General features: G+C 41.2%; 1 protein-coding gene across 4 annotated transcripts in view; it reads right to left on the minus strand.

Moving 5' to 3' along the window:
* LOC132875628 (flotillin-2a) overlaps positions 1-15,126 on the minus strand; it is a 64,804-nt gene that overhangs the window by 13,766 nt on the left and 35,912 nt on the right. For 2 of the 4 annotated variants that reach the window (XM_060912549.1, XM_060912547.1), the window contains exon 3: positions 7,080-7,170. The exons of the other annotated variants lie outside the window; for them this stretch is intronic. In XM_060912549.1, the coding sequence (XP_060768532.1) occupies positions 7,080-7,170 (91 nt within the window). The remainder of the gene's footprint in view (positions 1-7,079; positions 7,171-15,126) is intronic. 4 annotated transcript variants of the gene reach the window in all.

Genomic DNA, 15,126 nt, shown 5'->3' on the forward strand with positions numbered 1-15,126 from the left:
TGAGTGAGTGAAAAAGAGCAAAAGAGCGAGCGAAAGAGAGCAAGCGAGCAAGTGAAAGAAAGAGCGAAAAAGAGCGACCGAAAGAAAGAGCAAAAGAAAGCGAGCGAGCAAGCGAAAGATCGAGCAAGCGAAAGAAAGAAAAAGAGCAAGCAAAAGAAAGAGCGAAAGATAAATAAATATTATAATAATGGCAGCATCAGAACAAATAACATCGAGTACTTTTGTTACTTTACTACATTTACAAACAAGTGCTTATGAATCAAACTGGAAGTCTCTCACAAAAAAAAGAAGAAACCCAAGCAATTTCTTACTTCTGCGTTGCCAAATAAGCAATATAGAGAAGTGGCTCAATAAAGCTTTTAGCCAGGGGTTTAATCATCCATCCACATCTTCAGCCAGTGCTGGTTTTTATATGATAAAGAAGAATAATGACAGACTTTGACCATACATTGAACACAGAGGAGAATTACATTAGTTATGTTAAGTTTCAGTGTCATGTTTTATACCTTTGGTCTCGGCCACATCTCTGCATCAAAACAAACTTGCAAACAACCGCACCCATATCCGGGAGAGGGATAAGTGGAAAATTTTCTTTACAACTAAAGGGCACCATAAATATATGGTCAGGCCAATACCCTGTCACGACGTTCACTCATCACCAGGACATGCAGAATATTTAAAAAGGTACTTTAATGAGTCCTTGCCAAGTCAAGTGGCTGTTTTCCATACAATTTAATTCGGGGTGGCGTGGTGGTTAGCACAGTTGCCTCACAGCAAAGCAGATTCTGGGTTCAAACCTCGTGGTGCACTGGGGCGTCTGTGTGGAGTCTGCATGTTCGTCCTGGTCGGGTTTCCTCACACAGTCCAAAGACAAGGATTAGGTCAACTTTCTACACTAAATTACCCTTGGGTATGAATGAGAGTGTGAATGCTCGCTCGTCTCTGTGTTAACCCTGCGATAGCTTGGCAGCCTGCCCAGGGTGTACCCCACCTCTCATCTGAAGTCAGCTGGGATTGGCTCTGATGGATAACCGGTAAACATTAACCTGATGGATAAGCAGTATAGACAATGGATGGATAGAAGAATGGGATTTAATTACAGCATACCAACAAGATGGAAAAAGCACTCATGTTGATGCATTATACCATACAGCTGAGCCAAAAGGTCATAAACTCTGACCCAGCCATGAAATCACACCCAACTGCTTGATAAACAGGAAAATGTATAAAGCTCTTGTTGGTTATCAGAAGGGTTGATGTTCAAGGCCACAAATTCTTCCAATCCTAGAAATAGTTCTCTGTAAAAGGGGAAATTATACAGATTTAGAGCTTACAAATATGCATGACTGAAAAATACTGCACGTGTTTTGCATTTACAGACCATTTCAACAACTGCCATTTTAACTCCCGTAAGAAGCGCTTCAAGAAAATGGGTCCTTCTGTTCTTTTCTCAGTACAGGAAACCTCAAAACGTTTCTTTGTGGTAATCACACACATGCTCAAGACATGGTATATTGAGATTAGCTTGAAAAACACTGCAGTACTGCTGCAAGATAAACCAAAACTGTATAACGGACAGCCTGTATTGGTGATGCCTTGTAAACTGAACTGAATTTTTAAATACTGAATTCCGCTGCTGTGAAATGGGAAGAGAGTGAGCTGGTTCTTTGGACAGTTACACATCAAAAGTAGGTGTGCTAACAAAACTTCTGGCTTCAGGCAGGAGATTTCCTTTTGCGCCGATCTGGGACCAGCTGATCCGGTTTGTAATTACTTTATCCGTCTCGCAACTTGCTGGCCGCAGATCAGCATCCTGCAGCCGTACACTTGCACTGAGGTGAATGTGGAAAAGAGTGGGCAGCCACTTTAAAAAATAAATAAATAAATAAATAAATAAATAAATAAATAGAGAGTTTTTGAACCGATAGTGCAAATGTGGGTAGTGGAAACATCATGCAAGCTCAAAGATCATATACAGAGTCCCAAATGACTCCCAGCAGTACACATGATCAGATTTGCCTGATTAAACCGATTCACATAATCATGTTGTAAAAAAGTGGTGGTTCAAATTAGAATTGAATAAAATCTGAATACATTAATTCTTTCAAAATATCTCCATGGGAGTCATGGTCATTCATTTGTGTGGGTCCAACCAGTGTGTGTAGATGGAAAAAAAGTGTGTACACTACCAAGTTTAGCCTACAGACGGAGCACAGCTCAGGCAGACATTCAAAAATCACAGCTGCATGCATCTGAAAATACAATCCTCCATCCCGATCATATACAAACACAATCATTCTCACAACAGGATCAAACAAAACGAAAGGGCAAGATGAATAAAAGAAACGTGAAGAAACTGGAAAAATAAGGTTTATAGAAATAAATGAAAGAGAAAAAAAATATTTTTGTTGTTCTTTTTGGCAAGGATCATCCACATCTGGCATCACAAAAAAAAAAAAAAAAAATTCATGCATGCAGAATTGGGAATTTTTTTTTTTCAGGAACATCTGGTCCCGAGGTGGAACTGAAACAGCACACTCATGAGATAACGTGACCACAGGCCCACTCTGTTTTGCTATTGTGTATGAAATGGGTGAGATGGGGGTAATAACGCAAGCTCTTCCTGTCCTAGATCCGCTTCATGCTGCCCTTAGGGTACGCCAAGAAGCCTACGAGTGCTTAAGTGCATTCCCTCATTTCCTTTCCTTCCTTGATTCTTGGCTCCTCCTTCTAACAATATTACAGGATGAAAAAAAAAAAGGAGGAACTGATAGTAAACGTGTTTGTTAAAGGAGTCCATATTGTTCACTGAAACATCAGTTTAAAGTGCATATTCTGGACCAATTTCGTCTTTTTTTTAAATGAAAGTATGTCCCTTTACACACTCATCCAGAAGGGTAATTTTGCACAAGGCTATCTGTCTACAGCAGAAAAAAATAAAATAACAAAACGCGCCTGGAAAAATCCCAAGGGAGTCTGGAGCCAGATTCGTGACGTTACCTGCGGAAGCGCCAGCAGACTGCGCGAGCTTGCACGGTTTCAGTGCACAGCCTGTGTAGACCAAGCGCTCCCATTTCTCTCTCATTGTCCGGTCTTTTGGGAAACGATGAGTACTAATCCCATCAAGATTGGTGTTGCTACACCCTCCTACGATACATCTGTTAACCATTTTAATAATTACGCGATAACATTGAAGAAATTTGCAGAAAACCACCAGGTCGTTTTCTCATAAACAAACCAGCGCTGATGTAGGATTCAGAAGGAGGCGTCCCGCACACGACGTCACGAAAATCAATGTTTCCCGGGAAATCCAAATGCCAAGTTTTTCCAGAGGCGGACCAATTCGCCTCAAATGGCTTGATTTCAACTGAATTTTTCTGGTATTGCGCAAGGTAAAAAAAAATTGCACAAAATACAAAATGTTACAGATATTTGACCAAAGTTTAATATAAAATAGGAGAATTACATTAATATTGCTCCTGAATTTACCCGGGATATGCACTTTAAAGTGACTGTACTTACTAATGCCTTGTTGTTTTCACATCACTGGGTATAAAGGCCTTATAAAAAACAGCATGTATTCATATGATCAACATTAACCAACAATAAATGTTGATGCATCAGTATATAGACAATTCTAGTTAATCATTGACCAACCTAGCTCATACAACCATTTTATAAAATGCAATTTGGAGGGAAAATAAAAGAACCCCGAACGTGTTTTAACCGATTTTGATTCACGTCTTTCTTTATTTGTTCTCAAAACTTGTTTTTCTTCTTCCGCATGTTCACAGAACCAGTCAGATACTTTATTTTATGAAATTTGCTACGCAGATTCATCAGGGTCCCAAAAGTCTTCTTACCAATTTATCCAATGTCCATGACTCTGGAACTCGCCATAGAAATATAATTCAAATCTCATTCTTTCTTAATTTGTAGGATTATTGGTACAACTGGTTGAAGGTCCTTCATCTTAAATTGTAACAATAAATTTTTGCTACTCTTCCACGTAATTTGCTCAATGACCGGGATCAGGATCAAGGCATGAGGTTTGCGTTGCCACAGTCCATCTCGCAGTGCTTGGACCCCATAATCACTGCATGCAGCTATATTTACATTACATGACATTATTGGGATTTTGCAGACGCTCTTATCCAGAGCAATGTACAACAAGCGCGCAGAGACACACACACACACACACACACACACACACACACAGCCTGGGGAGCAGTTGGGGGTTAGGCGCCTTGCTCAACGGCACATCAGCTATGGATTTTCCTGCCAGCCCAGGGAATCAAACCAGCAGCTCTTTGGGCTCAAGGTTGCTTCTCTAACCTTTCGGCTATGGCTGCCATTGTTTTTTTAAAGATTGTTTTTGGGCTTTTTTCACCTTTATTGGAGAGGACAGTGTAGAGACAGGAAATGAGCGGGAGAGAGAGATGGGGAGGGATCAGGAAATGACCTCGGGTCAGAATCGAACCCGGGTCCCCGGATTTATGGTATGGCGCCTTGTCCACCTGAGCCACGACGCCCCCATATTTATCATTGTTAATACTGTGTTCTCTAATATATCATCTTCATCAAAACATGTTTTAAGGAGGTGAAAAGTGTACGCCACAGAGCTACAACAATCCAATGAAGATGTTCATACAGGAAGCACTCGTGTGGCTTTGTGAAGTCTCTTGGCAGTGTCTAATTCCTTTTGACAATCAAATGAGATGCAAATTTGTTGAAGCAGCAGCAGTGGACTAGGTGTCTGTTGAAGATTTAATTCCGTAAAGTGCAGAAAGATTTCTGCTGGAATAAATAGGCACGTGCCAAGACGTGACAGGAATAAATAAAATAAAGAAATTCAGATCAGTGATGCACAGGCAGTCCCTTTCCTTGCCCCGGAGCTAATTTTCAAGATTTCTGATTTTCAGCATCCTTGAAATAAGTCGTAAAGCATGAAATCCAGTCTAAAGCCCTGCCATCAGTTAAGGCAAGAAACCAAACCAAGCATTTTATAAATATCAGACACACTGTAATAGTTAAGGTTACTGATCAAAGTTGTGTTACTGTTGTCTTTCATATTGATTTACAGTTATAATCATCAATAAAACCATGCTTTAAATAAATTATCTATTGATCAGTTAATTAGATTAATGTACATGATTTAGGCTTGAAACCACATGCTTGGCTCGGGCTGGTGAATTTTAAATAAACTATAACTGACTGACTCTACAGTGGTGGGCAAAAGTTTACATACCCCAACAGAATGTTTTGTTTCTCGGCTATTTCTAAGAGAAATTGAATGATAATACACAAAAACCTTTATTTCACTTGTGGTTAATGGTTGGCTGAAGCCATTTATTGTCAAGAAAACGTTAACTCTCTTTAAACCATTATGACAACAAAAAACCTACACAAATGACCCTGATCAAAAGTTTACATACCCCAATTCTTAATACTGTGTATTTCCCCCTTTAACATCAATAACAGCTTGAAGTCTTTTGTGATAGTTGTCAATGAGTCTCTTTATCTTTTCAGATGGTAAAGCTGCCCATTCTTCTTGGCAAAAAGCCTCCAGTTCCTGTAAAGTCTGGGGGTGTCTTGCATGGACTGCACGTTTGAGGTCTCCCCAGAGTGGCTCAATAATGTTGAGGTCAGGAGACTGAGATGGCCACTCTAAGACCTTCACTTTATGCTGTTGTAGCCACTGACAAGTTGATTTGGCCTTGTGTTTTGGATCATTGTCGTGCTGGAATGTCCAAGTTCGTCCTATGCGCAGCTTCCGGGCTGAGGCGTGTAGATTTTCCTCCAGTATTTTTTGATAAGTGACTGCATTCATCCTGCCATCAACTCTTACCAAATTTCCAGTGCCTTTGTAGTTCACACATCCCCAAAACAGAGATCCACTATCATGTTTCACTGTGGGAATGGTGTACTTTTCATCATAGGCCTTGTTGATTCCTCGCCAGATGTAGCGTTTAGTTTTGTGCCCAAAAAGTTCAATTTTGGTCTCATCACTCCACACAACTTTTTGCCAGAAGGTTTGGGGTGTGTCTCTGTGCAGTCTGGCATATCATAGACGGGCTTCTTTGTGGGATTTGCGTAGAAGGGGCTTTCTTCTGGCAACTCTCCCATGCAGCCCATTTCTTCTCAAGAGTCTCCTAATTGTACTCTTTGAAACATCCACATCAACTTGTTTCAGAGAATCTCAAAGTTCACCAGATGTTATTTGGGGCTTCTTCTTTACATCACGCACAATTCTTCTAGCAGTGGTGGGTGAAATTTTTCTTGGTCTACCTGAACGGGCTTTGGTGTCTACAGAGCCCCTGACTTTCCACTTCTTGATTATTGTTTGAACAGTGCTGACTGACATTTTTAATTGCTTTGATATTTTCTTATATCCCTTCCCTGATTTCTAAAGTTCAACTACCTTTTCACGCAGGTCCTTTGACAATTCCTTTGATTTTCCCATGGCTCAATCTCAAAGATGACACGCAGCACTGGATGAGGGATAAAAGGTTCTCTCAAAAGTCCAGCAATTTACTGACTTTTATTTTCACCCACTAATTAGAAGAAAACAGATCACAGGTGAAGGTAGCTGCCTTTAATTGCCATTCAGTCCTGTTTATGTCAAATTGTGTACAGGTTTTCAGGCCAATTCACAGGGGTATGTAAACTTTTGATCAGGGTCATTTAGATAGTTTTTGTTGTTTTCATGGTTTTCAAAGAGTAAACGCAGTAATGAATGCAATAAATAGCTTCAGCCAACCATTAACCACAAGTGAAATAAAGGTTTTTGTGTATTATTATTCAATTTCTCTTAGGAATAGGCAAGAAACGAAACATTCTGTTGGGGTATGCAAACTTTTGCCCACCACTGTATATCCGTCCAGTCGGTACTCAGAAAGGAGGTCACTGACCACCAGTGCAATCAGAAACCAAGACATTTTTCAGCTTTTTTTTTTTTGTTGATGTTGCTTGATTGAATAAAAGTCTTGCACTAGAGCTAGAAAACTGGATAGGTTGAAGGGCAAAACGGGGGAAAAGCCTGTTAAGCCTGTTAAAAAGAGGAGGTGCTCTGGGTTTACCTGTGCCACCCCTGTGACTGTAAGCGCTACCCCCTCCGCTGTCTCAACATCCTCACACTTGGGCTGCAGGGTCATAATCTCTAGTGTTATCCTGCGGGAGACGCAAAGAAAGGAAAGAACAAACCAAAAAAATTGGGCTGATGGTCTATGGAAAGGAATGGAGGAAGAAAGAAGGGAAGAACAATAGATAAAAGGCGGACATGAAAACAGAGGAGGAACAAAAAAAAAAACAAAATTCACTCACTCCAGACATGTCATCCATGTGCACTGTAAACAAGCTGTAATAAAATGCCAGGACTCGTCTCAGCAAATTACATTAGACATTATGGATAAATAAATATACAGAATTGATTTCAGTGCCGTATATAAATACACTCTGTATAGACAGTGCACATGGAAGCCTTTAATGCATGATGGTGTAGAAAAGCCAGGAGTGTGTTGGTGACAGCTGACTCTCTTTCCCCTTCACTACAGAAGAAAACCATAAAGGTAGCACTGCATTAGTAATAGTGTGTGTTTGCCCAGACCAGGGGAAGCAGAAAAACATGCGCATGAGAAAACAGATTTCCAGACCAGCTTTCTGCTGCCACTGTGTATTTTGCCTCCAGCTGCCCTGCTGTTGTCGTTCAGTCCAGTGGGTTTGTTTGTCTGGGATTTTTTTTTTTATAAAAATTGTTTGCTTGGACTGGATCGGATTACCTGAGCCACCCCGGTCACATCCAGGGGGACGCCCTCCGACGTTTCGATATTCTCACAGCGACACAGGACGGTTATTACTTCCAGAGAAATTCTTTGCAGGCAGGTGAGCGGAGAGGAAAAGGGGGAAAAGGGGTAACAGGACAGCAGAATGTTATCACCGCATTAAAGAAAGACATGTTCAGGGTATCAGGAGTTAGTTAAAGATTAAAGCTAGACCATTGTAAAAGTGGTGGGCGTCTCCTTGAAAGAGCAACTCCAGCTGCTCGTTTTTTTTTTTTAAATCCGCTTTTTAAATGCTGTCGCACCTTCACGTTAAAACACCACCTAGAAAAACACCCTGATCACCACTGGGGAGTGGTTACCTCTTTTTTGCTGGTATATAGAGATGCTTATTTTGATCATTTCCACAGATACTTAGAGAGTCTGCTGCATCAACAAAAAACTGCAGCAATTTCTGGCTGCTCTACTACTGCATTTGAATTCTCAGAAGCAGGAATTTGAATTACACCATATTCGAACTCCGTGTGCTTGAGCTACAGAGTGAGGAGTGGGGGGGAGGACGAGGACATCGTGTTCATCATGTTCGTCAATGAGTGATGTACATGTTCCTCCTCATATGCCTGTATATTGACAGGCATGAAAGCAAATACGTTTATATACAGCATAAATTATTTTAAAAAATAAAGTAGTAGTGGGCGGCATGGTGGTGTAGTGGTTAACGCTGTCGCCTCACAGCAAGAAGGTCCGGGTTCGAGCCCCGTGGCCGGTGAGGGCCTTTCTGTGTGGAGTTTGCATGTTCTCCCCGTGTCCGCGTGGGTTTCCTCCGGGTGCTCCGGTTTCCCCCACAGTCCAAAGACATGCAGGTTAGGTTAACTGGTGACTCTAAGGCCAAGTTTACATTAGACCGTGTCGGTCTCGTTTTCTTCGCGGATGCACTGTCTGTTTACATTAAAACGCCTGGAAACGGGAATCCGCCAGGGTCCACGTATTCAATCCAGATCGTGTCTGGTCCGGTGCTGTGTAAACATTGAGAATACGCGGATACGCTGTGCTGAGCTCTAGCTGGCGTCGTCATTGGACAACGTCACTGTGACATCCACCTTCCTGATTCGCTGGCGTTGGTCATGTGACGCGACTGCTGAAAAACGGCGCGGACTTCCGCCTTGTATCACCTTTCATTAAAGAGTATAAAAGTATGAAAATACTGCAAATACTGACGCAAATACTACCCATTGTGTAGTTATGATTGTCTTTAGGCTTGCCATCCTTCCACTTGCAAGTGGTAAGTGACGTGCATGCCCGACATGCACTGAGATCACACACACAGCGGCTCGGTCCCAAATCACTGCTCATTGGGTCCACTTGCGCGCTCTGTGAGCTGCGCAGGGCCGGAGTGCGCACCATCCAGAGGGCACTCGCTGTTCAGGGCGGAGTGATTTGGAGTGCAGGATGCCTGCAGAGCCAAGCGTATCCGTGTTTTGGCGTTGCTGTGTGCACGCGAATCGTGTATTGGCGTTGCTGTGTGCACACTAATCGTTTTAAAAACTTTAATCTGATGATCCGCTGATACGGTCTAATGTAAACCCCACCTAAATTGACCGTAGGTGTGAATGTGAGTGTGAATGGTTGTCTGTGTCTATGTGTCAGCCCTGTGATGACCTGGCGACTTGTCCAGGGTGTACCCCGCCTTTCGCCCGTAGTCAGCTGGGATAGGCTCCAGCTTGCCTGCGACCCTGTAGAACAGGATAAAGCGGCTACAGATAATGAGATGAGAAAGTAGTAGTGCTGCTTTGGTTATTGTTCATGCTGTAAACAGCCATGTTGATTTGGCGTCACTTGCTGAACTCGGAGTTGAGGAGACTTTACAAATAGGAATTCTGAATTGAGGGGTGTTTATTTTATTTTTTTTTCCTAGTTGGAAGTTAGAAGTTATGAATTTTCGTCAAATTAAGGATACAGCACAGGTGGGGTTTCTGCTTGGCATGTGTGTGCTGTACTCATGGAGTGCTGTACTCAAGGGTCTGGTCCTACAATACCAATAATTATTACGATAACTATAAACAAAATCGGTCCCCTGCAGTTTATGTGGTTGATGCTCATACCAGACCAATAACGATACTTATAGCCCAGGCCTGGGTTTATCCGTATTGGTGAGATCGCTTCTGGAGCGATTTTTCCAGGCTTGGACCTGATCCGATCTGACCGATCAGTTAATTGTTTACATGTGATGCCTGAGCACGTGCTATTTTCCCCAGGCATTTTTGTACATGGGTCTGTCTCAGAAACTGGGTACTGTGGGGGTACCCCACTAAATATAGAGTGTCAATAAACTATACGGTTTTGAATGGTGATGTTGGTTTTCATTTGAAATAAAATGATGAAAGAAATAATACAGATAAAACAATCTTTGATGCAAGTTGTAACTTTATGCCCCTAAGGATTGGTGCGCTCACAGAATAATCATAACCGTAATAAAACATCATGCAAAATATTTCATCACCGTTGTAACTCCATTTTCCGCAGACTCAAACCCAATACGATCGTGTGTTTTGATCTAAACGGAAAGCCTCAGGGTCAAGTTCACTACCTCACCAAAAGTAGGAACTTAAAATCACTGCACCATATAAAAATTTAGTTATAAATCTGCGATTTTGTTTTTTAAAACGAAAGCTGAAAGTTAGGTATAGAATACGTTTCTTACAGAATATGTTACGATGGTAGCTGGTCTTGTATGAATTTCTGAGCTATAAAATAAGTTGTGGTCTATTTTTTACCGTAGCGTGTTATTTGTGTGCGGGGAAGGACACACATTAACAATTTGCATGTGTAGAATGGAATTTTCCACTCCAGCAGTTAGAAGTTGATCGTGCTTCCGTTTGCGGTCTTTCTGTTACGCGAGTGATCTGTTCAGATGTTATCACTGAAAAGGTGAGTTGACAGTTTTATTTTGTTTTAGTCTTGCAGTATAAGGCAACAGAATGTTTTTCATCTTACTTTCATATTTCGTAATGTTTGTGTATTTTTGACCAATATTTTGCAACCATGGTCAATTTAGATCAAACTTTTGATAGAATCTACGGCCAGTCGTTTTGCCCTGCCCCTGCCTCGCGCTCTGTCCGGTGCGGTAGTGATGTCCTGTTGCTCGCGCACCGCAGCAGAGACCCGCGCGACCTTCAGCCGGTACAGTCGCTGTTCTTTTACCAGCGCCATTATTCTCATCTTCCCGGTGTGTTCTTGATTTTTCCATTGTGTCCTATTTCGCCATATCAAATACCCAAAATAGGGGTCAACCGATAATCGGCCTGGCCGATATATCGGGCCGATATTCTGCATTTTTAGGGTTATCGGTATCAGCCATAATTTCCACCGATATGCCGATAACATGCCTTTTTGCAGCCATTTCGTTCCTAACGCGACTGTCACTGCACGTCCTTTCCTGCACTCGCCTCTCTGAGTTCAAGAACACGGTCCCGCCCACCACATCTGATTTGTTTGGCACAAGAGATATAGCCAATCGACACGTGTAGCTAAATGCTGTGAACTGTTTCAAGGCGGCCGTACGGGCACTCAGGTAGAAGCAGCACAAGGGATACAGCCAGTCAACATGCGTAGCTAAACGCTGTGAACTGTTTCAAGGCGGCCGTACGGGCACTCGGGTAGAAGCGGCACAAGGGATACAGCCAATCAACACGCGTAGCTAAACGCTGTGAACTGTTTCAAGGCGGCCGTATGGGCACTCGGGCAGAAGCAGATCCCACTTCAAGGTAAGGACACGCTGCTTTTGCCGCAATAAGTCACAAACGCACAAGTTGCAAAAGCACATCATTATATGTTTACATTCTTCATCTACTACTTGTTAAAATTGTCCATCTTGTCCAATTGTACATCTGAGTAGCCAGGCAAACTTAGCTTACGGAAGGAAGCACTTGAATTAGCCTACAACCAACTAGTCTCACTGAAACTCCATGTAATGCTTCCTTCACTACAATATAATCCTCCTAAATTGGGAATATTAGGCTTGGGCATTAAAAGCATTAGAATGTAGATGGTTACTTGTTAAGTTGTTACATAACAGGGAGTGATAGCCTACTTTATGTTTGATTTTACTTTTTAAAAAATGCTGCAGGCAGCTCCCTACACTTGATTTGTTATTTAAAAACTACTTGAAGTTGGTAAGTCTTACTTAGTTCTTAGTGTAAAAGAATCCAGAGTGTATTTTCATTTATTTTCCACTGAAAATGGTGAGCTGTAATATAGAAGGGAGTGATTTATTTTTTTTTTTATTGGTGAATATTTTTTTATTATTATTATTTTATTTCTCATTTTATTCTAACTAATGTTTGACTTTATTGTACAAATGCTGCTGGCATCTCCCTGCACAAAATTTCATGTTCAATTTTACAATTAAACATACATTTCATGGATATGAAGGTCTGTGTCAGTGTGTGCTATGTTTAATTTCATGTGAATTATAATGTTTACATTTATCGGTTGCACATATCGGTTATCGGCATCCCAATTCCATAATAATCGGTATCGGTATCGGCCCTGGAAAAAAAAAAAAAAAAAAAAAACACATCGGTCGATCCCTAACCCAAAATGCATCATATTATTCATATTTAAGTGAAAAATCAATTCAGGTCATCATTGCTTGGGTTAAAAATGCCAAGTTATCAAAAAGAGGAAATTTATTCAATATTTTCACTCATCTGTGAAGGAGGGGCTTTAATTCTTCATGATGTAGTTATTTTATATGTAAATCAATTTTACAAAAGCATCTGAATTGTAATCAAAAAAAAATTTTCCACAGTGGAGGCCAGATAAAGCAAGATGCTATCTTTATTCTTATTAAACATGACAAAAGAAACATTGAGTGTTAGGTAAATGCAAATAAATAAATAAATAAATAAATTGTAAAAATTAGAAAAAATTTTTTTTGACCATAACGTCCCAAATGAGAGACCAGTTTCTGAGACGGACCCAGTACCTTGTTGCATCATGAAGTCATGGAATACAGATTCACGGAAAATATAAAAAAAACGGATCTTTTATTCACGGATATGTGATTTTCTGTGAAATATCAATAGTAAATTAATAAACATAATTGCAGGTAAGATATTTTAATTACGAACTTCAGCAGTCCAAACATTTGTTTTAGACTTCTTAATTTATTTATTTTTTAATCTGTGATGCATCATCTGTATGAAATCGGTAACCAATCTGTAATATACTGAAATGTCCGTGACCAATCCGTAAATTATTAGCATTAGTGATGCATCTGTATTAAAATCCATAACCACTCCTCTATATTTTGCATCCTTTTTTATTACATTTCCATAGTCTGTGTCCTATCCGTATTATATAAACCACTGAAGTGTGTGCGCATGGGTTGTTTTTGAAGTCCAAGCTGTACAGTACGACCCGGAATAAATGTTCTACTACTTGGAAAAAGACTTCCATGACTATTCCTAAAGCTAGCCGCACACTACGCCGATCCACGCGGTACCGAACCGACCCATTTCAGAGCCGACTCCCGACAGGGCACGCACATATCCCCGACTAACTCACGACTGTTGACGAGTGCAGTCGCGACTGAAGCGACACCAAACGAGATTATGCGAACTAAGCATCAAACATTCCGCTAAATATCACGTGACAACTTAATAGCTTTGTGATTGGCTATTGGATATAGTTACTGTTAAATCCAACACTTGAAGATGCTACAGGCTGAATTACAAATGACACAACATGGAATATGTAGCGCACTATCTAGGCTGCATGAGCTATTATTTCCAACCTTAAATAGTGCACTTATATAGAGGAGTTAAAGCGATTTGGAATTCAGCCACACAACTTGAGCAGAGTGGCTTTCCAGCCCACTGTGTCTATGGATAAAGCTTCAGTCTATGGAATTACAGTATATACCTGCATTAGGTGCTACCAACACGTATTTCTCGCGCTAGAAATTGTGTTTAATGATGTCATGCGTTATATGCGAAAGATATGATTGGCTATTGCTAGCGACTCTCGCCGATCAACTTGGCTCCCGATTAGTTTTTCGAATCGGCTGTGAGATGAGTCGGTACCATCGAAAACTAGTCTTTACGCCTGACTCGCGACTTCAGTTGGCTCGGTACGCTGAAAATCGGCGTAGTGTGCGGCTAGCTTAAGTTGCATGCATTTATTTCCGAGTGTCAGGATCAAGCGATATTATAGTTGTGGTGTTTCTGCTCCAGACTGGAACTACATTCAGGCAGAGGTATGGTGTGTAGTTATAGGTATAGTTATCGGTGTTGTGGGACCGGGCCCTAAAGCTCATTGTAGCCTTTTTTTTTTTTAAACACATACTCCTTTTAAACCAGTTGCACAAAGAGGCTTTGCACACACTTGGCCATTTTTATCAAACTAAGAATCTTCACTTGATTGCATACAGCGGGAACGGATGTTTATAATAATCTGTCTGTCTAATACAAACAATTTGCACTGTATATTTACTTACACATGTGAAAACCGCTGTGCTCCAGTGATGGCTGTGTGAAAGTCGTGGGCAGACTCGGACTCGCATCCGAGGTTAACTTACAACTTTTTTGCAATGTGCGAGAATATTTTATCAGAAATGATCAAAATAAGAAATACCCATTAGAGATTATGTTTGTTTTATATATTTGCTGGAGTTGTTCTTTAAGACTCACATTTTCACAACAACAAAATTCCAGAGGCCATAACCAGATAAAGGCCATAGCAGTGTCAAATTGCACCCCACCCCAGCTTTTGTGCAAGTCTGGTAGGACAAGAAGGGTCACATGACAGGGCCGTATGCTATCTGGCTACACTTGCAGCACGGGAAAGATGTTCTGATCCATTAGACATGGTCATGATTAAAATATGATTAACCCTGACGTATATGAAACAAAGCTCAGCCTCTTCAAAATCCAGTCTGTGCACATCATCTACCCTGGAAATGCAGACACTGGCTCTGGTTCTGATCTTCCATTTCACCAAATTAGATTAACTTGACACTAACAGCAGCCACTAAAGCAGATTGCTGCGCTTCGTGGCAGGAAAATGGAGGGAAGAAAGAACTCCCGAACACCACCCTGACCTCACAACCAGGAACAAGCTCAGCTTTTCACTATCCAGAAACGTGCATGTCTTCATCGGCTGCTCTTTCTGGGAAGCTGCTGTGATGTAGTCACATTGGGGGGGTTCCCACAAATGTCTGGTATGGAATTCAACACATGTCTTTCAGTTACTAACAGTTGCTTTCCACACACACACACCATCCAAAGGATTTTCTGGCACAACGCCCCACTGCACAAAGCGCTCTTTAACTGAGCAGCAAGCTTAG

This window comes from Neoarius graeffei, chromosome 28 (assembly GCF_027579695.1).
Source record: "Neoarius graeffei isolate fNeoGra1 chromosome 28, fNeoGra1.pri, whole genome shotgun sequence".
NCBI lineage: Eukaryota > Metazoa > Chordata > Actinopteri > Siluriformes > Ariidae > Neoarius > Neoarius graeffei.